The sequence below is a fragment of the Melopsittacus undulatus genome, chromosome 6 (genome assembly GCF_012275295.1).
Source record: "Melopsittacus undulatus isolate bMelUnd1 chromosome 6, bMelUnd1.mat.Z, whole genome shotgun sequence".
In the NCBI taxonomy this organism is placed as follows: Eukaryota; Metazoa; Chordata; class Aves; order Psittaciformes; family Psittaculidae; genus Melopsittacus; species Melopsittacus undulatus.
Genome location: NC_047532.1, coordinates 65,989,031 through 66,013,991, shown reverse-complemented (window position 1 = coordinate 66,013,991; position 24,961 = coordinate 65,989,031). Strand labels below are relative to the sequence as shown.

Sequence of the window (24,961 nt, the reverse complement as noted above, 5' to 3'; positions counted from 1 at the left end):
TAAGCTGTGGAGTATCTTTTGCCCTGCACTGGTTCAAGTGGGGGGTGGCGGGAGGATGGAATTCACATGTGACCCATCTTGTCTCTGGCTCTGCTGCTGTATGCATTATTGATGCATGTTTGTTGCCCAGTCAGGGGGTTAGGAGCAAAGGAAAGGAGACAGGGAGCACTTTGCTGTGTGTGTGCTACAGCCCTGGTTCTGGAGAGTTTGTCCTGGCTCTTGTAGGGAGGAGAAAAGAAGTGCCACGTGGCTAGACACAGAAATCCCATAGCTGGTCCTCAGAGCCCAAAGCCTATGTCACAGGATCAAAGGGTTGTAGTTTCAAACTTCTGCCAAAACACACAGAGGCAGTAAAAAAAACTGAAACACAGGAGTGGAGGAAACAGACCAAAAACCAGGCAGGATGTTGCTCTGTGGTAAAGCAGTGCCCTTGATTTTCTGACATTACTGGGAGCTGGTGACTTTTCCCAGCATGTTGAATGATCTGGGCAATCAGGTGGCCTTTGATGGGGTCTTCTGTGTTATTGAATAAGGTGTTTGATCTTCATGTATATATTTCTACCTGTATTAGAAAACTAATAATGTAGAAATGAATTATGACAAAAAGGCTAAAGTAAAGATCAAAGAATGTAAGCTTATGCCAAGGTCTTTTACCTTTGGTAAGCACAGTGCACTGACAGCCTACTACTGAGCCCAGCATTGCAAAAGTGTGGATAAAAAGAAACCTTACAGTTTCTCTCTCTTGCATCTATTTTCCTGTATTATTGTAGTCATCCTCTTTGTATAAAAACTGTTTGGACTTAACATCTGGTCCATCTGGCAGTTTAGTACTACCTGTCACCTCTCTTTACCTCAGTCAGGATGCTTGAATGTTTCTTTAGAAGAGGGGGGAAGCCACTGAAATAGTTAATGCTGATGCTTTGTGGGGCTCTGAAGAAATCCTTGTACTTTCCAAGTGATGAAACAGGCAAGAAATAACCATGGGTACATGCTGTACTGAGCATTGCTGCTGTGAGAACGGGCCTCAGCCTTCAAGCCAGTGACTCTACATGCTTCAGCTGTAAAATTTACTTTGGATTTATTTTTTCCTTCTTTTCCCAGCTTCGTTTCCTGGTTGAGCTCTTATGGCCTCTGTCCTTATTTCTTGCCCTTGTCTGGCTGAGGAAAACAAATCCACTTTATCGCCAACATGAATGTAAGAACATTTTAAATGCTTTCATGCACTGAATTGTGCTAGATAATAACTAGACATACTCAGACAGAGGAACTGGAACCTGTTTGCTAAATATTATTCTCCAGTAGCAAAAGAACAGATTTTGCTTTGTTCAATTATTTATAGCCATAAATTGTAAGAATAATCAGTGTGTGTGGGGAAGCTCTAATTTTCTTGTGAGATGCTTTGTGATAAGGCTTACATAAGGTCTCAAGAGTGTATCCAGTTATAGATTTTTGTAAATCCGTTAAAAAAAATTTAGCTCAGAATATATTTTAGTTGAAAATAGCCATATTGCTTATACTGACTTACTTTTTGGCTTAATAAAAGAGAAACCTATATGTTTTCCATTTTGTTCCTTCTGTAGTAAGCCAACCCCTCCTCCTATTTAGATTCCCATGGGCTGCATTAGAAAAGACGCCTAATCATTGATATTTTGTATTTCCATACTCTAGGTCACTTCCCAAACAAGGCAATGCCATCTGCAGGAACACTGCCATGGTTACATGGCATCTTCTGCAACATGAACAACCCCTGTTTCCGCAGCCCAACCCCAGGAGAGGGTCCAGGTGTTGTGTCCAACTACAACAATTCCATGTAAGCAGAGCTGAATGTGTGACAATCAGTTGTAATAATGCAGTCCTGCTAAGCAATTGCCTATAGACTGCTCTGGGCACCTGTTGAGCATTCATGGACACATTTCTAGCACATCATTCCAGCAATGTTGAAGTGGAGTTCATAATGGCAGGTTTGGGCTTTTTTGTGGAAGAATTCAGTTGTACTAGTCTTGAAGGAACACACACTTAATAAAATGCATTCTTTCCATTGCCTACTGCTTAGTCAGTGTCTCAGGATAAATCTTTCTGATATAAGAGTAACCCCTAAGCTTTCTTTTCACTTGAGTTGACCCTTCTGAATGGGAGCTCTGATGAAGTAGCAACAAAGGAAAATCTGCACTGCCACTTCTGATGTAGCACCTGCTTTGGTCGTATACTTGTCAGATTTTAATCAGCATAGTAACCTTCAGATACTAGGCTTATTAACAAAATAGGAGGATGGGAGATTTACAGACAATTAGTGAAAATCTGCCCTGGGAGTGCTCTATTACATTGTTATAGCTGAGTCATGAAAGACAGCAGAGTGGACAAAGAGCCTTATAGTAAAAACCTGTTAGAATAGCTATAAATAATGCTCCCAGTCTCCCTTTGCCTATCTCCCAGTCTCCCTTTGTACATCTTGGAGCATCCAGTGATTAAAATTAACGATGTCAAGGCCATTAAAGCTCCAGTCACATGAAGGCCCATAAGCTTGTAGTTAATGTAGCATTTGACCTTTTGTTCCTAGTGAACAGGATTTAAAATAGTCAGCTGGACTTTTCTTGTGGGGTATGGTTAATCACACATTAAAGCTAGGTGGTTCTGTTCTCTATACATTCTGGCTTTTCTAGGTTGATTATAACGGAGCAAACTGTGAGTCAGAGTAAATTCAGTGAATAACAGAGGAAGCAAATACATTGTGTTTTCTGAAAGAATTTAGTCTTTCCTGTTTGCTGTTTCCTGTAAGCTAAAAAAAGTCATGAGGACTGAGATATACCATTCCATGTATGGAAAACCATAGCACTGTTAAAGAAATGTAATGGTCTCCCCTCTGCTAATAGGAATTATTTTGTACATTGTTATAAGCACAGGACCTGATTGTATCATTGCTTGAACCGCCTGTTCTAACCCAGAACCAGTAGGTGAATGGCTGCCTGTGACAGATTGTCACTCCTGTTTTTCTGCCTTTCCTAAAATAAATGTTTTGAAGGGACCTAAAAACTACCCTTATATTGGAGGAGAAAGAGTTGTGAGAGGGAAGAGGATTCTGTGTCTGAGTGATTCCATGTCATGTCGCAGAGCAGGGCTGCATGTTCCCAGAGTGCCCCATCCAAGTGCCGGAGCTGAGCCTGGGATAGAACCAGAGCAGATCTGCACCATAGCTGTGAGGTGAATGCTGCCTGGGGAAGGTCCTGCCTTCCCAATAAAATCAGCATTGCTAATGAGGGAAGTGTATGAGTGGCCCACCTTCTGCAATAGCAGTAGTCCTCTTGAACCTTCTGTGGACTTCCAAAACTAGTCCCACAACACCTGAAACTGCTCTGTTTTCACCACAAAACTGAGTTTGGAGTTTCACAACTGAGGAGGATTTTTTTGGGTTTTCTTTTTTCCCCTCACCCCTAACACAGAGAAAATGAACTTTTTTTATATGAAAAGTTCTCAAGAGCCATCAGTCTTTAATTATTGTTGGTTCACTATTTCTTCTTTCAGCCTTGCGAGGGTGTATAAAGATGCTCAGGAGCTCCTACTGGAAGCGCCTGAAATCCGTGACCTTGGCAGAATCTGGGAAGAACTGATTGTTATGACTCAGTTTATGGAAACAATAAGAACGAATCCTGAAAGAATTGCAGGTAATTGTTTTGTCTAGATCCCTTAAGACTCTTGAATTTTCACTTCTGAGAGCTGACAAGTAACTTACCCTGCAGACTGACAACATCTTAAGATACTTGGCTTGTAGCTGTTATTGTGCTTAGCATTAGGGTAAGTTAAAACTCATCCAGTGTTATAACAAATGCCTTTCATTTGAGAGGAAGGACACAGGCAATCAACTCCTTTCTACAACCATGTTCTTTAAATAATAATTGACAAAACTCAAAACACAAAAGCACAGATATGTCACCATCCAGAGTGAAAAGTGGGTAAAGAAATTTCATTCATTATTATTACAGTAGAGGCAGAAGCAGTAAGAAAGCATCACTGAAAGATGCAGAGGAATGGAAGCTAGGAATATGACTGAATATATAATAGGAGCATAGTCCAGAGACGAGCATAGAGATTCTTTGTTTCAAATGTTTCCTGAAATTAAAGAAGAAAATGCTTACTTTGATGATGTGTGTAGGGAGGACGTGTTGCACACTTGTTATAAATAGGCTTGCGAATTATATGACTCTGATAATTTTTACCTAAAACAATCTGCCAAACTCAAACCACAATCCTAGGGAAAAGATAGAAAATGTTTTAACAATAAATTTTAAATTTAATATTTGGACTTTAAATACAGAATCTGAGAAGATACTCCTTAAACTAAAGGCAATAAAATAAGACTGGCTTTGAGAACTGATCCATCCCATTCTCAAGTCCTTTGGCACAGGAATAATATTCTTACTAAATTCAAATAGTCATTTTCCATATATTTTTAATAAGAAGTGTATAAACTATCTGATACACATACTTCACTATCTTATCAGCAGTTTCTAACTAGAAGTGAAAAAGGGACTCTCATTGTAAATAACAATCAGACAATCAAAATGTCCCAGAATGCAAACAAGAACTTGAGTATAATCTGAGCTGTGGTTTGTACACAGCTGTAGAAACCAAACCTGTCAATTGAGAAGTGAGGAAGAGCATGACATGCCATGGGATTGCAACCTACTATGGGACCCCACCCCATAGCTTGGGAAGTTGCCTTTGCCTCCCATATCAACTTTACTCAGCATCTGGGAAATAGAGTACATTCTTCCCTGCTCCTGTGAAGTATGTTAATGTTCCTTCAGAATCTAAGGGGGGTTAATGTGTTTTACCTAAAAAAATAAATAAAAAGTTTGGAATTTCCTGTTCCATAAGACAAAGTAGCAAAGTCAGTTCTGGAGCTAAAGTAATAGAATGTGACTTGCCACCCTTTACCATACACAAAGAAGTAGGGCAGAACTGACATTTTACGATCTCTCTGTACCTTATTTCTATTGCCTGTAACAATCTCAACAGAATATTGTTATAGCTGCAAAACTGAGCAATGAAACATTAACAAATGTCAGAATTGGGGTTGTTTCTCCTGCTGATTCCTTAAACCAGGTCCACTTCATGAGTCCTCCTTCCTCATCCCATTCCCCCTTGCACTGACGTATTTGACAGAATGTGTTCCTGTAGTGTGTTTTTTCTTCCACAATAATACCTGGGTGCCAGGAAGGGCATCAGTGAGAATCAGGGACAGGCCCCTACTGTTTTTAGTGTTTACTGTTTGAATAAATACATGGAGGAGCAATTGAAGAATTTCTGCCCCATGGCAGTATGATACATAGAATCATAGAATGGTTAGGGTTGGAAAGAACCTTATGATCATCTAGTTCCAAGTCCCCAAATGCTGCTCCTATTAGTTGCAATTGCCTGTTCTAAAGACTGGAAGAACTAGCGCTTTTCAAGTTTTCTTGACCGAAGTCTGTTGATGCTATGTGTGCTACCTTTAATAAAAGCTTCTAACATGCAAAAGACATGAACAGCATTTACTTTCCAAGCTTTCACTTGGACCCTACTGAGACAGAACTCAGTCTGATGCTGGTATGTAATAGAGACAAGTTAGAAAAGATTAGCACTTTTGACTTTAGGAGCAGTATATTTTTCATATTGTTCTAGATGGAATTAGGGAAATTAGGTGTCCTGTCACATGTGTTGAATTTAGCAGTGGGTAGTCTCATTGGTTTGCCTGAAGATTTGCCAGTTTTTAGTTTAATCATTGGTAATCCAGGTTAATATGACCATGCAACTACCAACAAGTTACGCTTCTCCAAAGAAAATGTGGGTTTTTTTTTTCTTGTGGAAGGTTTTCAAAGGGTCAGTTTTGCAACGCTATGGAAAAAGATTAACTAGTTAAATTGACAGCAATTGATTAATGTAAATGTAAAGCATTGGCTAAAGTTATTTACAAGAGATCCAGAAGAAAGGACCCAAACCTCAGCAGCTGAACATTTAAAATAAAGCATTACCTCAGAAAAAAAGCAGAGACTTTCAGACACAGTCAGGGATGCTTTCAGAGCTTCCATTTCTGAAGCTCTAGTCTGAAACATAGTGGAGAGGTCAGCTATGCACAGTCAGAACAGTAAGCAATTTCTGATGATCATTCCCCAACAAAGGATTGAAATGAATATGAATTTCAAAAGTAGTTTTGGTCCCCATTAGTCACTACTAAGTATATGACCCGAAGTACACACTTTTTGCAGGTTTAAGCCAGGGTATGAGGTGTTGTTTAACTCCCTTCTTTCGGCATCTCACTGATCTCTGCACTTACTTCTTCATGCAGGAAGAGGAATACGAATTCTAGACATTTTGAAAGATGGAGAGACCCTCACTTCCTTTTTACTGGAAGATGTTGGCCTCCCAGATATCGTTGTTTTCCAGCTTATTAATGCTCAAGTGCGCCCTGAACAGGTAGGTAAACAGCTACCAAGCTGTTTCCTGTGTGGAATGCCATGTCTTGAGCTGTATATGCAAAACATCCTCAGTTGAGGGCCTTGTTCCCAAAATACCTGCTGCCTTATAGGTTGCTTGTGCAATTTCTCCCTTTGTTTTTGTTTTGTCAATCTAAAGGAAGAGGTGTTTGTTTTGCCTTTTAAAACTTTTTTTTGAATATTCATTAAATACAGATATTTGGTTTGATGCTGTCACTGTTCCCAAATAACAAGCAATAAGAAATGATACTGCCGAACAGTGCATCCATCCCCCTAATTAAAGACTTGGCTCAAATCATAAAGCAGCTGTGGATCCTTTTGAGACAGCAGTCCTGATGAATAGGAGCAGAGAACTATCTCTGCCCTGATGTGAGCCAAGTAATATGGGGGCTTTATGGCATTGTCTCACATGAATAAGGGGGAGTGGAGAAGCAGACCCACTTTCTTGGATTCTGGTTGAATAATAGGTCTGCTCATAAAATTCAGAGTGAAAACTCCAGGTCACATCCCTTCTAAGCAGGGGACTATTTGACCAAGTCCAGGCTGCCTCTGCATTGTACTGGTGCTGGGAGCTCTGTGAGGAATGCTGTATTAATGAATGAATGTTGCTGAATCAGAACTCTGGAATAATTTCTACACTGCTTTAGTGTGTGGGTGGAAGCAAGTGGAGTAACTGAGGCTGAAAGACACAATTCCTCTTTTTCACTGACACATAAAACAGAAATGCTGGAACAGTGTGTGGCCACAAAGAAGAGAGGGTATTAATAAACTTGAATGCAGTTCCTTTAGTGCACCACAGATTCCAGCTGGGTCACCAGTAGCCAGATTACTTATCTGCAGTGTTCTTGATTAGTATGAGGGGAAGCACTCTCCTGACTTTATCATGAAGCCTTACCACAAGACCATGCCAGAGCCAGTGTCAATTGATACATCCTACTTATTTTCACAACTCTGTATCAGCTGAGATGGTGAAAATTTGCTTCCTTGCTGCTTGTGACCAAAAAAATATATACAGATATCCTGCTGGGCTTCTCTTTCCCTTTCATCCCTACCCTCTTCTTCATCAGAGATCTGTTGCAACAGGAGAACTGTGTGCTTGCTTCCCAGTGGCATTCATTCATATACTGTTAAAAACTGCCTACCAGTGTGCATAGGACTGAAGTTCTCAACACCATCGCTGAAAGTATGATTGAAGCCTTCTGGAACACGGTGTTTTTCTGCTGTATTTTCTGTGCTGATGTGGAAAGAGATGTAGTTCTCTTTATGCTGGAAATGAAAGAAATCTGAACAGTTAGAGTGGGACCTGATGTTAAATACCCCTTCTGTTGTCCTCCATGAAGTTTTCTTGTTAGTAGTAATCACAGGGGATGCAAGAATCTAACAAGACCTGATTTACAGCCATCAGGAAAGAAAGTGCTGATGCAGAAAAACTAACTTTCAAAAGACCACAAGAGTATTCTTTTCAATAGAACTTGAGTACATGATCTATGAGGGAGGAATCATTTAATTCTTATAGACCTTGATAATCAAGTTATTCAATCTGGAGTTATAGTTGATTGAGGTAGAAGTTACAGAGCCATGAATAGAACCTAGTGGTTGTCTTAAGCCTCAACCAGGGTATATTGTCTCTAGTTCTTCATGCTGCTCTACCCTGTGTTTGCTTGCATATCCTGCACACCCTCTACCCCTGGCTCTGACAGCAGAGAACTGATAAGCCTGAAAGCAACTTGTTTACAGGAGCCTGACTGTTGCCAGCAGCTGGCTGCAGATCTAGGTCTGAGCCTCCTGGGAGGGCAGGAAATGACACACAGTGCTGAAAAGCTAAACCTGATCAAACAGCCAACTAGCTGAAAAAATCATTTGTACTTCATTTTGTTAGCTTTGGCCAAACAGTGACACACTGATTAAAAAAAAAAAAAAAAAACAAGTAGCATTGAAGTTTTTCTCTGAGGGCCTGCTTTTTTGAGTCATTCTCAGATGAGAGACTGATGTTCAAACACAATAAGAAGTTCAGGAAAGATTGGCAACAGCCCACCCTACTGGAAAAATTGGAAGGGCGGAGGTTTGATGTTTTCCTAATCCCATCTCTTCATGAACATTCCTGAAATGCAGTTACAGTTTGTAAATAACCTCTCTTTGGTTGTTATTGATTTTTTGGTCCTTTTCTTTTTTTTTGTTTAATCCTTGTCAATGGTGTTAATGTCACAGTTTCCTCATTTCACAAGTTGAAACAAGGTTCCCAGGCTGCCTCCCTGTGCAGCTCAGTTTCATTGCAGCTCCCAGTGGGTGATGAGGACCATGTCAGATCAGGAGTATATGATTTAAGAATGCTGTTCTTTTCACACACATCCCCAGGATGTAAGTGACAGGGCAAACAAGCAAGTTCTTTCACTGACATAAAGTCAGTTAAATCCAATTCAAATGTTCCAGTTCGGTTTTGGAGGATTTTTGCAAACCAGAGTGACAGTACCTCTCAGATAATTCACTAGAAATTTACATCACTTTTTTGCGCCCTAACACTCTGGGGTTTTATATATTCCCCTTTACAAACTTTACCAGATGCATCTCGGCTGCTAACTGCAGGAGACTTGCAGATATAAAATAATGTTCAGAATCTCTTAGATGGCCTTGTTGACTTAGGTAGGAAATAAATGTGCATCTATGTCTGACCTGGTATAAGTGTGGTGTGTTTGTTTTGTTCCAAATGTGTTTAAGACTGGCATGCTCAGCAGATTATTTTTCTAAAGGCGATTATATTCTGAGCCCATTTTGACAATTTCTTTTTCTATGCAGCTTATGAAATTCATTTAGCTTAATGATACTGTGTCAGTGCATAGTGCTTGTTTGTGTGAAAGCCTGCATTCATCTCAAGCACAGGAGGGATTTACAGTCATCACACTTCTTTTCCTTGCAATTTGTACTGTGAAATGAGGTGGACAGAGCATGGGAACATGAGCTTATATGCAATTTCCAGTGCTACTTTTATCATATTGCCATGTATTCTGTGCATTATAAAGCAAGTAGAACTGAACTGTAGACTACCAAGAGCATTCCATTACAGCAGTGTATATCCTAGGTAACTGTTACCCATTTCTATGGAGGTGTTATGCATTTACATTGGTTTAACTATTGGTTATTATGCATTTACATTGGTTTAACTATAATCTGTTCCAGTAGTTGAACAGTAAAGATAATAATAATTGTTGTGTGTTTTTTCTGTCCCATATTTCTATTAGAAGTGATAATCAATAGGTGGATGTGGTTTAATGTAAAATGGTGTTGTAAAGCCTGGGTGTATACCTGGGAGTAATGGCTGTGGGGAAGCATTGGGGGGAATAGTCGTAAGTGGGAAATGGAGCTGAAGAGTCAGTGGAATTTGCCTTGCTCTCTTAGAACAACTGACAGCAAAGATATAACTATCTAAACACAAAAGGGAATGATGTGGCATGCTTGGTTGGGCCTGGGGAAATACTTTCAAGCAAGCCATAGCTATCCCTCCTTAACCACAAAGATGGGTGGGATGGCATCATTTGTGCTGAGATAATAAAGGGAAGACTCACAAGAACTTTTGCCATGAAAGGAAGAATCACTAATGAGAAGAGGAAGAATATGAAAGCAAAGTGGTCTAACATAACATCAAGTGAAGGTGGTTCAACAGTTGGTGCTTTAGCTGACCACATCATTCTGCCATTCATGAAAATATTATGAGGGTCTGATATCAAGGTGTCCACTTTTGATGAATCTTTAATTGTTTCTGAGCAGTATGGATTTCCACATCAGTAAATGAATCATTATTTCTGGTTGCAGTTCGCCTACGGTGTCCCTAACTTGACTCTGAAGGACATTGCTTGCAGTCAGATGCTCCTGGACCGCTTTATTATCTTTAGCAGCAGAAGAGGTCTCCCTTCGGTGCACAAGGCCATGTGTGCCCTGTCCCAGGAAAGCCTGCAGAGAGTGGAAGATGCCTTGTATGCAAATGTTGATTTCTTTAAGCTGTTTCAGCTGGTAAGTGTTAACACAGTCATCCTGCCTTTTGTTGTCATTTTTTTGGCTGGTATTTTGTTGCCCTTCAAGAATTTTCTTTGTAATACACCACCAATGTTCCAAGTGGTCTTTGTTTATTTACCTCTGCAAATGTAAGGTTATGGATGTGTGCTTATTAGCCTACTGTCAGCAGGACACTAGGCACTTCTGAGTATGCTTTGGGATGAAACAGATGGAATTCACAGTACCACAGAACTAAAATATTCAAATGCAATTTTAAAGTCAGAGTGTGTGTGGAAGGATTATCTAGGCCTTCCAGCCTGTGTAGCAAAACAGTGTGTGGCAAGAACGACAGGGACCTTACTAAGGGTTCTGAAAATACCCACCCAACCCACTCTGTTTTTACTCTACTCCACATGGCAGAATTCAGTGCTGAGTTAAAGCCATGATGCAGGTTGAGTTGAGATTGCCATACAAGCCTTTACAAAAAACACCACCCCAGAAACCCCCACAAAGCAAACTAAACACAACAACAACAAAAAAATCCAACCCACCCAACTAAAAAACCCAACCAGACTAGTTGTACTGGTTTGCATTGATTTGTCTATAGAAGCTTTTCCTCACTTCTGTTCATCTTCATTGTCCTTTGTGCTGTTCCTGTTTCTGCTGTGACCTGCATGCCATAAATTAACCACAACTGCATCTTTGGTTCAGTACAGAGATACTGTGCCATTTATAGATATATATTTTCTTATTTGTATTTATATAAATTTAAAATGGATAACATTAATATATTGGTATATATATATATATGTATAATTGCATACTGGGATGGGGTGTTTATTTTCACTCTCTGTCCTTTGCCGAATATTTTTCTAATACTTTGTATTCTGCACACTAAGCTGGTGCTTTCATAGAACTATTCATAAAGACTCCAATGTCTCTTTCCTCATGATCCTTAGAAGCCATCACTGTGTATACATCTTTTGTGTTTGTTTGCCTATGATCTTGACTTCACATTTTCAACAATAAATTGAATTTGCTGCTTTGCACCTTGAAACTGAATGTCATGGGATCATCACATTATCAGTTGGATGTATACAGCAAGCAGGATATATGAGCAGCTGCTAAAGTTATACAGAAACTATTGACTGGAGTTTTCTGCCACAGCAGTGTAACTTCATGATGAATTTAACATGGATTTTATTCACCTTTGAGTTGCTCAGAACTGGGAACAGGCTATGCCAGAAACTTTGGTTGACTCGCCAGCCAAATTACTGTTGACTACTGTAGTATTGGCAGTCATTCATTGTGCCTGTGTGATTTTGCCAATCCTGATAAGAGTCTGCAGTCAGCTTTTGAAAGCTGCTTGTTTCCATTTCTGCAAATACACTCAGATGTTTTCATGTATCTGGTGCTCACTGGAAGCAGCAGAGAATTAATGCTACAGTACTTCTAAGGTAGGTTTTCAGCCTTTAAGGACTTCATGTGAAGATGCACAGTGTACTGCCCAGATTTCAAATTAAGCTGCTAACATATGATTATTTTGCTGCCATGTCAAATAAAATGGAAAGATGAGACTTGATGAAGCAGTTGTCTGTGTTTAAAGAAAATATAGACTCACATGTGAGATAGAAACATAAACCTGAACTGAAAACCTGGAGTTGTGAAAGACTGGGTGTTCAGATTCAGGCTTGTAGTCTGGTCTGTTACTACAAGATCTGGCTGCCAAGACTTCCCCAGAGTATTGAAAGCCTGATTCCCAGTGGATTTTAATGTGCACCCATTTAATGTGGAGAAGAGGGTTTATCTTTTCATGATGCCCAGTGCAATAAGACCTCAAGTTGGTAGAAGCTTTCCCACACTCCCATCATTATAGTTGCTAAATAATAATATAATTCTGTGTTTTTCCAAGGCAGAAGTCCTCCTTTTAAATCAAAGTCTATCTCGGTTACTCCTTTTCACCTAGAAAGTAGACTGTGCATAAGCATACCTTGCTGCAGTAATGCACTAATGCTTCCCCACCACTTTGAAATTAATGTTTCTTTTTGAATTTGTGATACTTGAACATATTCAGGTATGTGCATAAACATCCATTCAAACCCTTCATGTGCTCATGTATACCCTCTAGGGCTTTTGACAGAAATTAAAGCACAGTTCAGATAGCAAAGACAGAAAAATAAGGCCCACATGTTACTGTCTGGCTCAGCCATGACAAGGAAAATGAGCCTCTTTCTGGAGCAGTGCTCTTCTTGAACCTGCTTGTTTCAGCTTCGTTTGAAGTCCGTTAAACCTTATAAATAAATTAAAATAGAATTCTGTAATACCTCATTGTGATTTTGGTTGGAGATAAGCAGTTCTTATCACCAAGCATAGACACATGTTGCTGAAACAGCAGCTTTGATCAGTATCACCACATATGCTTGATACATAAACAGTGTAGTTCTACACTCAGTTACATATACAGAATGAATCTTCATTGAACTGTTTGAAACTTCTATGTTAGCTTTAAAACTTCTAGAAGTACCTGTGTATTCAACACCCAGGTAATTTTCTGCACTCTTACACTGTCAGTCACTGTACTTCATGGTCTTCAGGCTCCAGCAGTATAGCATAACCAATCACATACTCGATTTGTTTTTGAGTAGGTCTTATTTTAGCTGACTGTGGATTCCAGAACTGGGCCTTCTGTTGCTGGAAAGAAGCTCTTCAAGAATTATACTCTTCGTTTTTTTTTTTTATGACACCACATTTATTTGCAGTGAATATGAAGATAGTTGGATAAATATTTTTGGGAAAATTTTCATCCTCCTCTGTGCTTAGGGTCAATAAACATTCCCAACTGTATGCTCTGGTATTTAGGTCAGATGAGAGTGTAGTTTGTATGTAGTGTCTTATGCTTCTAGAGAATATCATAGAATCATAGAATCATAGAATAGTTAGGGTTGGAAAGGACTCTATGATCATCTAGTTCCAACCCCCCTGCCATGGGCAGGGACACCTCACACTAAAGCGTTCCGCACAAGGCTTCGCCCAACCTGGCCTTGAACACTGCCTGGGATGGAGCATTCACAACCTCCCTGGGCAACCCATTCCAGTGCCTCACCACCCTAACAGGATTTCCCCCTAGTGAAGCCATGCTGGCTGTCACCAAGCACCTTGTTGTTTTTCATGTGCCCTAGCATGCCTTCCAAGAGAATCTGCTCCAAGATTTTGCCAGGCACAGAGGTGAGACTGACTGGTCTGTAATTCCCTGGCTCAATCCATTTTCCCCTTCTTGAAAATGGGGGTTATATTTCCCTTTTTCCAGTCATCAGGAACTTCACCTGTCTGCCATGATTTTTCAAATATGATGGCCAGTGGCTTTGCAACTTCATTCGCCAGCTGCTTCAGGACCCACGGATGGATTTCATCAGGTGCCATGGACTTGTGCATTCAGGTTCTTAAGATGGTCTCGAACCAGATCCTCTCATACAGTGGGCCTGAGATTTTAATTCTCACAGTCCCTGTGTCTGCCTTCTAAGACTTGGGCGGTGCAGTCAGAGCCCTCAGTGAAGACCGAGGCAAAGAAGTCATTCAGAACCTCAGCCTTCTCCAAATCCTGTGTAGCCAGTTCTCCTGATAGCTTCCAGACGGGGCCTGCATTGTCCCTACTCTGTTTTTTTTAGCCGCTACGTACCTATAGAATCCCTTCCTGTTATCCTTATCAACTAGCTGCGTATATATTGAGTTATTTTAGGATGTTTCTAGTAAGATCTGATTCATACTGAATGCCTCTTGCAAGAAGTAGTATTTAGGAGCAAATGTGTAATTTTGCCCCTATTTCTCCTTTATTTTTCTCTAGCCGCATGAAACAAGTTCTTAATTCCATGTTTATCCCAGGCTTTTCTCTGGTTTGCTTCAAATTGTTCACAAAAAAAGCCAAGTTAAGGCAAATGCTCCAAGAATCCTGTATAATCTTTCCAGAAACTAGTTCCCCTAAGGAAAATCGTATTTGAAGCACTGTGTTTATGTATTTCCTGCCTGAACTGCAAGTGACAGATCAGAACTTGCTAACATAAGCTTTCCATAAAAACTCTTGCCTTTGTGATTTCCTGCCAGGTACGGTACAGTTGTCTCTTGCTTTCTTAACCACCTACTGACTGAAAGGAATGGCAAGCTATCAGCAGGGTGTGTGGCAACATCATTTTGGGGAAGTCTTTTTAGGACAGTGAGGACCTGGCTGCCTCCAAGCTCAGGAAATCTCTCAAGTGTAAAGTGCTACCCGATATTTACTCTCATGGTAAATGAGTCTTCTGTAACACAACCTTAGCTGAATTCACAGGTTACCAAAAGTAGCCTCTGTGAGAAGCAGCTTCTCAGAAATCCCAGTTCCCTCATTCCTCCTCCATTTTTCACCTCTTAGAATGGTGGACTTAAATAAGCAGAACAAATGCCAAGCTTACATTTTCAGTGGCCTGTGACTGTTTCAGCTTTATATTGGTAAGAACACTTACACATGCTGCTGTGTGAGTCTGCACATGGGTACTGGATTTGTGGCTCCACAAGACAGGCTTACAAGACACTGTTCCAAATAGCTCAAGGTATTTGAGCTAAAGAGATGCCATTTGGGTTTTCTTCTTTCACTGTAATAGCTGTTGTCATATAGGGACTATACAAAACTCATCTGTATTTCTGATGTGTTTACAGCTTCCCACTGTTCTGAACAGAAACACTCCAGGTGCTGACCTGAAGGCCTGGGGAAGGGTGATGTCTAGTGTCACCCAGGCAGTGCAAAAGGTAAGTTGTCTATTAAAAATGATGTCACTTTTCTAGGTAGCACACAATCCTCCTTTTCCTTTATTCTTTTTATGTTCCAGTTATCTGCTTTATCAGAAAGTCAACTTGTTTGGAAAGAGCTGATTCCTTAGAAATTAATTCTTCTCTCATTAGAAAATAAATATAGAAGGAAGCATTGGCAATTATGATTCTGTAGCCTTTTCTTCAGAAAAGACATGAGAGAACAAGAACTGAAAATGGTGCCTATGACCAGAACAGAGGAGATAAAAGGATGAGGTTGTGACTGCATGCTTTACCAGTGTGGGTACAGCTGAGACCTCACCAGTTACTCCTTTGAGGGTAGTGATTAACAAAACCTTGTCTTACTGCAGCTAGCCAGGAAGCAAAGTGTTCAGGACCTTCTGGTGTTTCTGCAAGCATTTGTACAAGATGGAAGGCCAGAATCCTTAGGCCACTTGGTGAGCTCCCTGTCTGATCTTTTCTGTGGCTACCCAGAAGGAGGTGGATCCAGAGTGCTTTCATTCAACTGGTATGAAGATAATAACTATAAAGCTTTCCTGGGGATTGACTCAACAAGGAAGAAATCCAGTTATCTCTATGACAACACAACCAGTAAGTTTTTCCAGCAAACCATTACAGAGACTGTGGACAGGTACAACTTCTGGTAGAATACCACTGTTGCTTTTATAAAAGAACACTTCTAAGCAGCTAAGTCAAGAAATCAGAGACAGCTGAAATTATTTTACTTCTTATTTCATAGCTGGAAGCAGAGAAGCTCAGGAATTTAGAACAGAAATATGCATTTGTTTCAATATGAAGGAATAAGCATAGTCACCATCATCATTAAGGCATAAGTCCCTCTGTCTTCTAATATATGCTACTGGTATTAGGAAGAACTAAGTGCTTCTGAAGAAGGTTCTGGAAAATGCAGTACTGCATTCTGGAATTACTTTTCTCCAAGATGTGATACATGGCAGCTGTTCTCTTCCTGCATAAACATACATATTTTGTATAACAGTAACCTTCTGCAGCATAAGTAAGTCTTACATAGAAAGTATTTCAATTTACCAGTTTTTGTTGCTTTGATTTCCTCACTTATCTTCTTGCTATTGTAATAGAAGAGAATGGAAAGAGGAACCCATTTTATTTTTTCTATGACTCATTATTTTATAGTTTTATTATGTCCTCTTCTGTTTGCCATTAATTTTTTTTCTACACCAACAATTTTTTTCTGTACTAACAGCCATATTATAGCTGGCAGTAGATTTCTCTGCCTATTCTGCTGTCATAGGTATGGTTGCATGGTTGCAGAGTACAGGTAAACACTTTGCCTGATGAGAGATTTCTGCCTTTCACTGTTTATATTAATACTTGGCTCTATTTATGCCTGAATCTTCAGAAGACCTGTAAAGGGCTCAGTACTTCATTTCTTCAGCCAGGGAACAATATAGTTGGGTGCTGTCCAAGTAGATTGATTACTTCATAGTGCAGGAGCAAGACAGAAATGTTTACATTGAAATGTTTAGTTCTAAATCACTGTAGGATCCAATTCTGAATTGTTCCAGAGTTCAGCATTCAAGCCTGCTGTATCTCCAGTCCAATAGTTTACACTGTGTAAGAATTAACCACTAATAGGATTAAAAATAGCTTTGTATCAGTATCAGCTACAATACAAAGGAGCTAAGTCATTAGGAAAAAAGCAGTTAGAGTTCGAATTTGTTCAGTGAGATCTGAACTGTCTAATTTCCTTCCATTTGAAACACCTTATAAGTAACAGCAGCTTTCAAATGGTTAGATTTATTTGTTTGCTCTTCTAATTTCCATGCTGTCTACTTTACAACAGCAATTACTTAATAGTCTTTTTCATCTGGTCAGACACTGTACTTCTACACTGCAAAATGTGCTTAAGCTGTTCAGATTCAAAATGCTTTAAAGTGACCATATTGCCAGTAAAAAGCCCTGCAGTATGTTTTGTATGATAGGATTTGAGTAAGGTTGCATAAAAACTGTCTTTCTTTTTGTCTTTAGCACCCTTTTGTAATGCATTGATCCAGAACTTGGAATCAAACCCTTTAACCAGAATAGCCTGGAGTGCTGTGAAGCCCCTGCTGATGGGAAAAATCCTCTTTGCTCCTGATTCACCTTCTGTATGGCAAATCCTAAAAAATGTAAGCACTTCTGAAATACAAAACTGTTTATTTCTAGCAAATTGCATCCTATGAAGCATCCTGTGAAAACCAGTGAAGTGGCTACATCAACCTATTCATATTTTCCTCTCAGAACTCCATTTGTTCTGATGGTCCAGGAGTCAGATCTTCACTGACCATCTTGGCTTACACTACATGCTTTTTTCAGCTAAAATTGTTTGTTGTTGGCATGATTCCACACTTACACTAGTAAAAATAGTAATGTTTATATTTTACAGATGGAGGAACTTCAGCAGCTCTGTACCAGTAAATATTTAAATGGGGCAGTTACAAGACTTCCATAGACTCACTGAGGTCTAACACTGAGAGATTACAAATCAGTAGCAACATCATGGTTTAGTACTATTATGTTGAGATCCTAAGTAATTGTCACTTCATGAAAATAGGATGGAGCCTGGATATTTCAGTTAAGTGCTTCAATGTGGGTGAAATTAATCCAATTAATGAAAGCAAGGTCACATATGACCTAGGTTTTGGCCACCTCTCAACAGCTATGTAAGGCACAGAACTGCTGCTTGTAGTTCACACAGGAAAACATCAGATTTACAGCAGCCCAACATTTCAAATCTTAACCAATATCTTAACTATGAGAGTACCTGTCTTCTACAGCTGCCTCCCATTTATTCATCTACCCACATCACCATCTTCCTTTTTAGTTCTTGAAGGAGAGAAACAGTCTACCTAAAGCCTGAGTATTTAAAGGAATTGAAGTTAGCTGGGGTTAATGTGCACTTGTTTTTTTCATTACATATAAAATACAAGTTTTTTCAAGTGACTTTTATTCCAGTTGGATTTTACAAATTCTTTTCCAAGGATTATTAACTTTTCTGCCATTTTAATGAGTTTATCAAGTATGAAAGTAAAAACTACATTTGTCAGATGCAGGTTTCTTTGTCACTGAATGGCTGCTTCATAAATTCTGTTTATCTTCTTAGCTTTCTAGCACTCTTTTCTGCTGTTTTATTCCTCAGGCAAACTCCACTTTTGAGGAACTTGAACGCCTCAGACTGTTGACCAAAGCTTGGGAAGAAGTGGGACCTCAACTGTGGCACTTCTTTCAAAACAGCCTACAAATGAATATGATCCGTGTATGTTATAACTTAGGAGGGATCCTCAGTAAGGGCAGCCTGTCACCATCCTTGATTTTTCCTAAGTGGGAAGACATTTTTATTGGTGGGATTTGGCTGGAAGCACAGCATTTGCAGCAAGGAACCTGTGGCATTTAAGGCTGTTGGACTGGTTACAGGGCTTGGTTTGAAGGCGTTACAGCATCTCTGTAACAAAACCTCAGATCTGGACACTCCAGAATCTGGCTAATGACTTCTTAATAAAGGCAGCAATCGCTGCTTCTCTGTCTCTCCAGAACATCTTTCAAGAACAGACAACTTGATCTTCTTGTGTTCTGCACAGGCAAAGAAGCCAGTAGGACCATGTTTTTGCTGGGCCCAGCAATTTACTACCTTAGGAAATTACCTATTTTCACATATCTTACATCTGACTTTGATCAGCTGCAAGTAATATCTGAAGTTGAAGTTTGTAAAGCAGTTCATACTAGAGAAAATATGTGGTTTTCCACACTCTTCTGTTTTAGATTACACATTTATTACATTTATCCTCTTGTTTATAAGGAAACAATACAGAAAATAGTCACAATTAGATTTATTTTCATCCATTCTTCAAGTCTCCCCTCCAGCTATGCGGTTACTGATTTAGGAAATTGATTCTTTAGCACAACCTTTTGTACTACTTCATGGCTCAGAAAGAGCTGTGGAAATTGAAACCTTTCTAGCTAAAGAAGGCATACAAAGAGGGCTGTTGTAGTAAAGCTGTCTTGATATGTTTCCTCAGGACTCTCTGAAACACCCTACAGTGAGGGACTTCTTGAACAGCCAACTGGGTGCTGAAGGCTTAACTGCTGAACACATAATCAACTTTCTCCACAACGGGTCCCCAGAAAGTCGAGAGAAGGGAATGGCAGACTTTGACTGGCGGAACATCTTCAGTGCTGCAGACCGAGTTCTGCGTTTGCTCAGTCAGTTTCTGGAGGTAAGGGCTGCCTTCCCACTGCTGGGAATGTTTGTACAGTACTTAAAGCAGTACTTAAGGTCTGTGGCAACAGACAAGGTTAAAATCATAAGACATCTTTATTTGTTTCAAACCTTCAGTTTGAATGTTTTGAAGAATTTTGGGTTTGAACCCCAAACTCTATATTCAGAGTGTTAGTTGATTGTGTGAATACACTTCGATGCTGAGGTAGAAAGTGAATGCAAAACCTTAAGGAAACAATTTTTGTAAGTAGTAATAACTGACAGGCCACTAATTTCAGCAAACTCAGGGCCAAAGAAGCTAATAATTCTTTGGTAAATCCCCCTCCATGTTTTTAAGCACCTGATCAAAATTCGTTTGAAACCAGTAAGGGAGTTTCCATTTGTTCTGTGTGCCTTTCCTGGAGTCTGTACTCCCTTCCTCTAGGATGCTGTGTTTTCTAGTATGGCTCTATGAGGCTTTTTGAGGGCCACAGTGCAGAAAGAGAGGTGAAGTTTCATTACATTAATTAAAAAATGCTAAAATTGTAAGTGAAAATATCAAGCCACTGTAAAAATATGTGGAAGATACTTTGGGTAAGGAGTTACTCTGGTGTGGGCAATCCTACCAATGAGTTCATCAGACTTATTAGTCTATGAGCTTTTTCAGTTTAGGCTTTGGAGTTTTCTTTTATCCTGTATAATTCCAACTGCAGGTAACGATGTGTTGGAACTAGATCTGAGATAGAGTAGGTTCCTGCTAAGTTAGGTAAATGAAATGCCAACTCTTCTTTGTAAACTTCTGAGCCCAGGCAAAACTTGAGGACCTTGCAAAGTTGCAGCTTAACTCTGTTGAAAAAGCTATTGCTGTTGGCAGTAATATTAATACTTGAGAACTCAACACTTAGCATCTGCCTTACGAGGGTCAAGGTTTTTATGGAGATTATATTTTACAAGAATCTCTGACAGAAATATAAGTAGTTATTGAATGGTTAAATAAGCTAAGCCTCAAGCTCACAGAGAAAACTGATACTAGTTGTAGGCAACAGGATCAAGCCTAGCTCTCTTGGTTCCAATGGAGTTCAGCCTAAAAGACCATCCTCTGCAAGAAGGCAAGAACTGAGAGTTTATCTGCCTTCATATAGCTATTACAAGAGGGAACAATAAAGCTTTTGCACAAAGCTCTGCTGATTCTTCCGATCCTTTTTTTATTTCATGTTAGCAGAATTACTTCCTGCTCAACCTGAGTGAAATATATTGCTTGCAGCAGGTTAGTACTGGAACATTCACAATATCAGGGCAGTTACTGTACCTGGTAGTAGATCTTTGTGTCCTAAGGTTCTTTGTAATGAGCTTATTCTTTTAAGAATGCTGCTTACACTGAAATGTTAACAATTGAGATTATTTTCACACTGTGCCAATTACTTGTACAATGGGAACAAATGTTCCTTTCAGGGACACCCTACTCCTTGCCATAGTATGCAGTGAACAGAGGTGTGCTGTCAGCAACTGTCTTTGGAGACTCCACATCTCTGCTGCAAGCTGTAGTGCAGCTGAGAAGCCCACAGGTTATGCAGTGGCTGCTCATCCTCACTACCCAAAGAATTTCTTCTTCTTCCCTTACATTACTTTAGGCCACAGAAGAGCTAAACTGTTTGTGAGACATACCTAGTCATCTCTTTATACTTCTTATTTTCTAGTTTTTTTTTCCAAGCCTGTTTTTAGTATTTCAGTTTTGGTTTTCACTGAACCATTTTAAATTGTTAAATAGTTACCAGGAGAAAATACGACATAAATTTCCCCAAGTGATTGCTGACTGAATTTTGATATGGTGAGGTTTATGAAGGCACATAAATGCCTTCATAAATTGAATCGTAGTGCACTGAAAAAAAAAATCAGAGTTAGAGCAAACCTTTTGTTTTGAATACAATTAATGTTAGGAGAAAGAAATCCTAGCTTTTGGCTAGTAGGTTACAATATATAATTTCTTTTCACTTTCAGTGTTATTACAACACTGATGTCTTAGCCTATGTTCTTATACAAGCTTTGGTTTCACTCCTCTCACAAAAGATCTACAAGCATTTGTGGTTTATGTTTCAAAAGCTTGCTGTTTCCTTAACTGGACTCCGGATGACCTATATTGCTCCTCAGCACAGTCCCAAAACTAATCTGTTCGGCCCTGAAAATCTTATCAGTAAGAAAGTCTGTCAGTACTTTGTCAGTACTTTGCCAGTGTCGCTCCCACAGATTCCCCAGGAGAACTACATGAGTTCTGCAGCTGCAACAGGTACCTTGAAAGTAACATTCCTCACAACAAAGAAATAGCAAATAGTCCTCCAGGCACTGCAGAAACATGGTTCCACAGCAGGACTTTGCTGTGAAACACTGACACTTTGGCAAGACCTAAACTCAGTTCCAGAACTCCATTAACTATGTAGGGTAAACATAGGGTAGGGTAAAAATAATTAATACAACCTGACCCATTAGTCTGATTTCTCTTCTGGCATGCAAGTCAGGAAGCTTTTCTGCTTTATTTTGCTTTCTGATATAATAATCTGTGTTGTTTAATCTTGTAAAGCAAACTAGGAGAATAAACATTTGTGAAACATCAGGAAATGTAAAGCTACAAAATATTTGTCAATTTAAGCTATTTTGTTTTGCTGCCAGTTAAAAATACGTTTTTCTATAGGTCCCATTATATTGTGATATTTCAAGTTTTAAAGGAAACAGCATGATTTTTCTCAGGGAAAGGTTAAAGGGGCGTTTAAGAAGTCTTCCCATTAAATAGCAAGTTGCCTGTATGAGTACTTTCATGTAGAGTAATTTTTGGTTATTGACCTGCAAGAGATAATGAAGAAGATCAGATCAATCAAGTTAGCCTCCTGCATTTTATGAAGCAAGGGTTAGGTTGAGTAAGTATCTTCCCAGTCCATCAGGGGGTTGCACACTTCCACCTTCTGGTAATGTCTTGCCAGTTCTGAAGGGCGGAAGCTGAATAGACAAACATAAGTCTGTAATTTTACAGCTAACTAAGAGTTTGTTCACAATCCTTTTGTCTTACAGTGCCTGTTAAGTAGGATTAAACGGGGGGGGACATAAAGGGCTTAGATTTTGTTGACTTGGTGTTTTGTTTATGCACTGATAATACATTTTGTAATAATGACAGAGACTAAAAGACAACAGTTTGCTATGAAGTGGAAACTACATTTTGTTATTGAGATAGCCAACACATGTTAACTTAAGCCAGCAAGTTAAGCACATACCAGATTTCATTAGGGACACAATATTGTCAGTAAAATCAGTTGACTGTCATTAAATAGGAATAAATGCCTAAATACCCAAGATTTGAATTTATGCTCTGACTTCCCAATGCTTTGCTTGACAAAGTGCTTTTCAACTGAAGTCTATGGCTGTTGTGCTTTTCTTATGGATCAGTCTTCCTTTAGCTCTGTGATATTCACTCAGGTACTTCCTAGGCTGAAAAAGTGTCCCCAGACTTGAAAAAGGGTAGTGCTCTGGTTCAGCTGGACTGCTAAAAGCTCCTGTGGACAGATTTATTGTATAGCTGAGTTAATTTATCTCCTGGATGCACATTCTGAAGTCAGTTCCTGATTGTGGGATCTCATCTTTGCCACAGCTTTAGCCCTTCCAATTCAGATATTTGTGTTTTTGAGAGAGTCTTCAAAGTATAGTCCAAGTGGCAGAGTTCATGTGTCCATGGTTGGCTGAGTGCAGTGGCATAAATATATAGTGAAATATTATTTCATTTTACCTAATTAGTGAATGTAGCAGCATAGGTTTTGGCTGAACCTACTACTGACTATACGTTCTGCATGGATACATCAAATCTGCCCTGTCATACCTATATTGCAACAACAGCTCCTGCTTTAGTGGCCACCCTTGCTTGATTTCTTGCTCATCAGAATGGACATTTCTTGAGCTTGGAGAAGGTGATCCTTAAATATCAGGAATAAGCTACTTTCAAAATTATTCTATCCACTCACATTGACCACAGCAATGCTAAATCTGAGCTTTAGAGTTCTTTTTAGGGAGAACGATGTTTCTGAGCTTTTATTGGTAATGCTGTGGTTTGAATTTGTCATAAGAATTAGACTAAGAATGGGCAAGGTTTCAAGAGGGAGGTGAGAGTCTTTGGATAGTTTCAGCATAACCTTTTAAAATTGAAAATAGCAAATATTTCAAATGAACCTATCGCCCTTTTCTGTTTTCAGCCACTGCTGTTGGCATTAGTGTATACCTCTTACTGGTCTATTCTGGCATGATTTTTATCTTTGTGATTATTTGTAGTGTTTGACCTTGGATAAATTTGAAGGTTATCCCAATGAAACTCAACTGACTCATCAAGCCCTTCATCTGCTGGAGGAAAACAAATTCTGGGCTGGTGTGGTTTTTCCAGACATAGAGCCTACAGCCAGCAGTCTTCCACCACATGTGAAATACAAGATCCGGATGGACATAGATGCAGTGCAGAAAACCAACAAAATCAAAGACAGGTAAGTGATGGTTCCTTCTCAGTTCTTGCCTGCCATAGCATGAGTACTAGAGACGTAAGGACATTAGAACCTGCATTGGATATGTGCAAGAAATCCAACTGTATTCACCAATAGCTAGTATGCAAATGCAATGCAGAATTCATCTCCAGTTACCAGGTGATATCACTCTTCTGGCAGCAAGCAGTGGGTAGGTGCGTGGATACATGGCAAAGGGAATGACTGCTCAGAATCTATTCAGTAACCTGAAGTTTTTTGTTGGCTCCATCAGTGGGAGAGGCAGACAAGGAAGTCCTGTGTGGATTGTGACCCAGCTCTCCTCCACCAGGACAGCAGAACTTCTCTGCTGTTCCACCTCAAATGGACTTACTTAAAGGGGCAGAAATACTTTCTTAGGTCTACATAGAGGAATATAATGGTGTCTGGTAGTCGCAGTCCAGTTGTTGCAGTTTAATCTCCAAGGATACTCTACTCCAAATACAGTTATTTTTATTCTAGAACAATTACTCCGTTACATGATTAGTATAAATTTTTGGCCAAAATTGCTATTCTGTGTCAGTGTAGAGCCAATTAAAGTAAAGGAAACTTTCAGGTCAGAAACTTTCTCAAGCAGCATCGTCTGACAGACTAAAATCTAGAAAAGACAACTTCAGACAGTGCTCCTACAGTTTCAGTAGTAAGATTTTTATGTATCTATTCATTTCCCTTCTACCCCTCCCCTAAAGCCACTGCTTACTTAAGTGATTTCCATATGAATTTTCTTTTGAGGTACTGGGATCCTGGTCCAAGAGCTGATCCTGTGGATGATTTACGTTATATCTGGGGAGGTTTCGCGTATCTCCAAGACATGATTGAGCATGGGATTATAAAGACCCAGACCAACACTGAAGTGCTGATAGGAATTTATCTGCAGCAAATGCCATACCCATGTTTTGTTGATGATGTGTGAGTAAATACTGTCGTAATGTTTATGAATACTTGAATTA

General features: G+C 39.5%; 1 protein-coding gene across 1 annotated transcript in view; it reads left to right on the top strand.

Moving 5' to 3' along the window:
• Positions 1 to 24,961, top strand: part of ABCA4 (ATP binding cassette subfamily A member 4) — a 73,379-nt gene that overhangs the window by 2,678 nt on the left and 45,740 nt on the right. The window contains exons 2-13 of the mRNA XM_031046711.2: positions 1,102 to 1,195; positions 1,669 to 1,810; positions 3,520 to 3,659; positions 6,323 to 6,450; positions 10,278 to 10,475; positions 15,144 to 15,233; positions 15,605 to 15,845; positions 17,262 to 17,401; positions 18,412 to 18,528; positions 19,289 to 19,486; positions 23,773 to 23,978; positions 24,744 to 24,920. Coding sequence (XP_030902571.2) covers positions 1,102 to 1,195; positions 1,669 to 1,810; positions 3,520 to 3,659; positions 6,323 to 6,450; positions 10,278 to 10,475; positions 15,144 to 15,233; positions 15,605 to 15,845; positions 17,262 to 17,401; positions 18,412 to 18,528; positions 19,289 to 19,486; positions 23,773 to 23,978; positions 24,744 to 24,920 — 1,871 coding nt within the window. The remainder of the gene's footprint in view (positions 1 to 1,101; positions 1,196 to 1,668; positions 1,811 to 3,519; positions 3,660 to 6,322; positions 6,451 to 10,277; positions 10,476 to 15,143; positions 15,234 to 15,604; positions 15,846 to 17,261; positions 17,402 to 18,411; positions 18,529 to 19,288; positions 19,487 to 23,772; positions 23,979 to 24,743; positions 24,921 to 24,961) is intronic.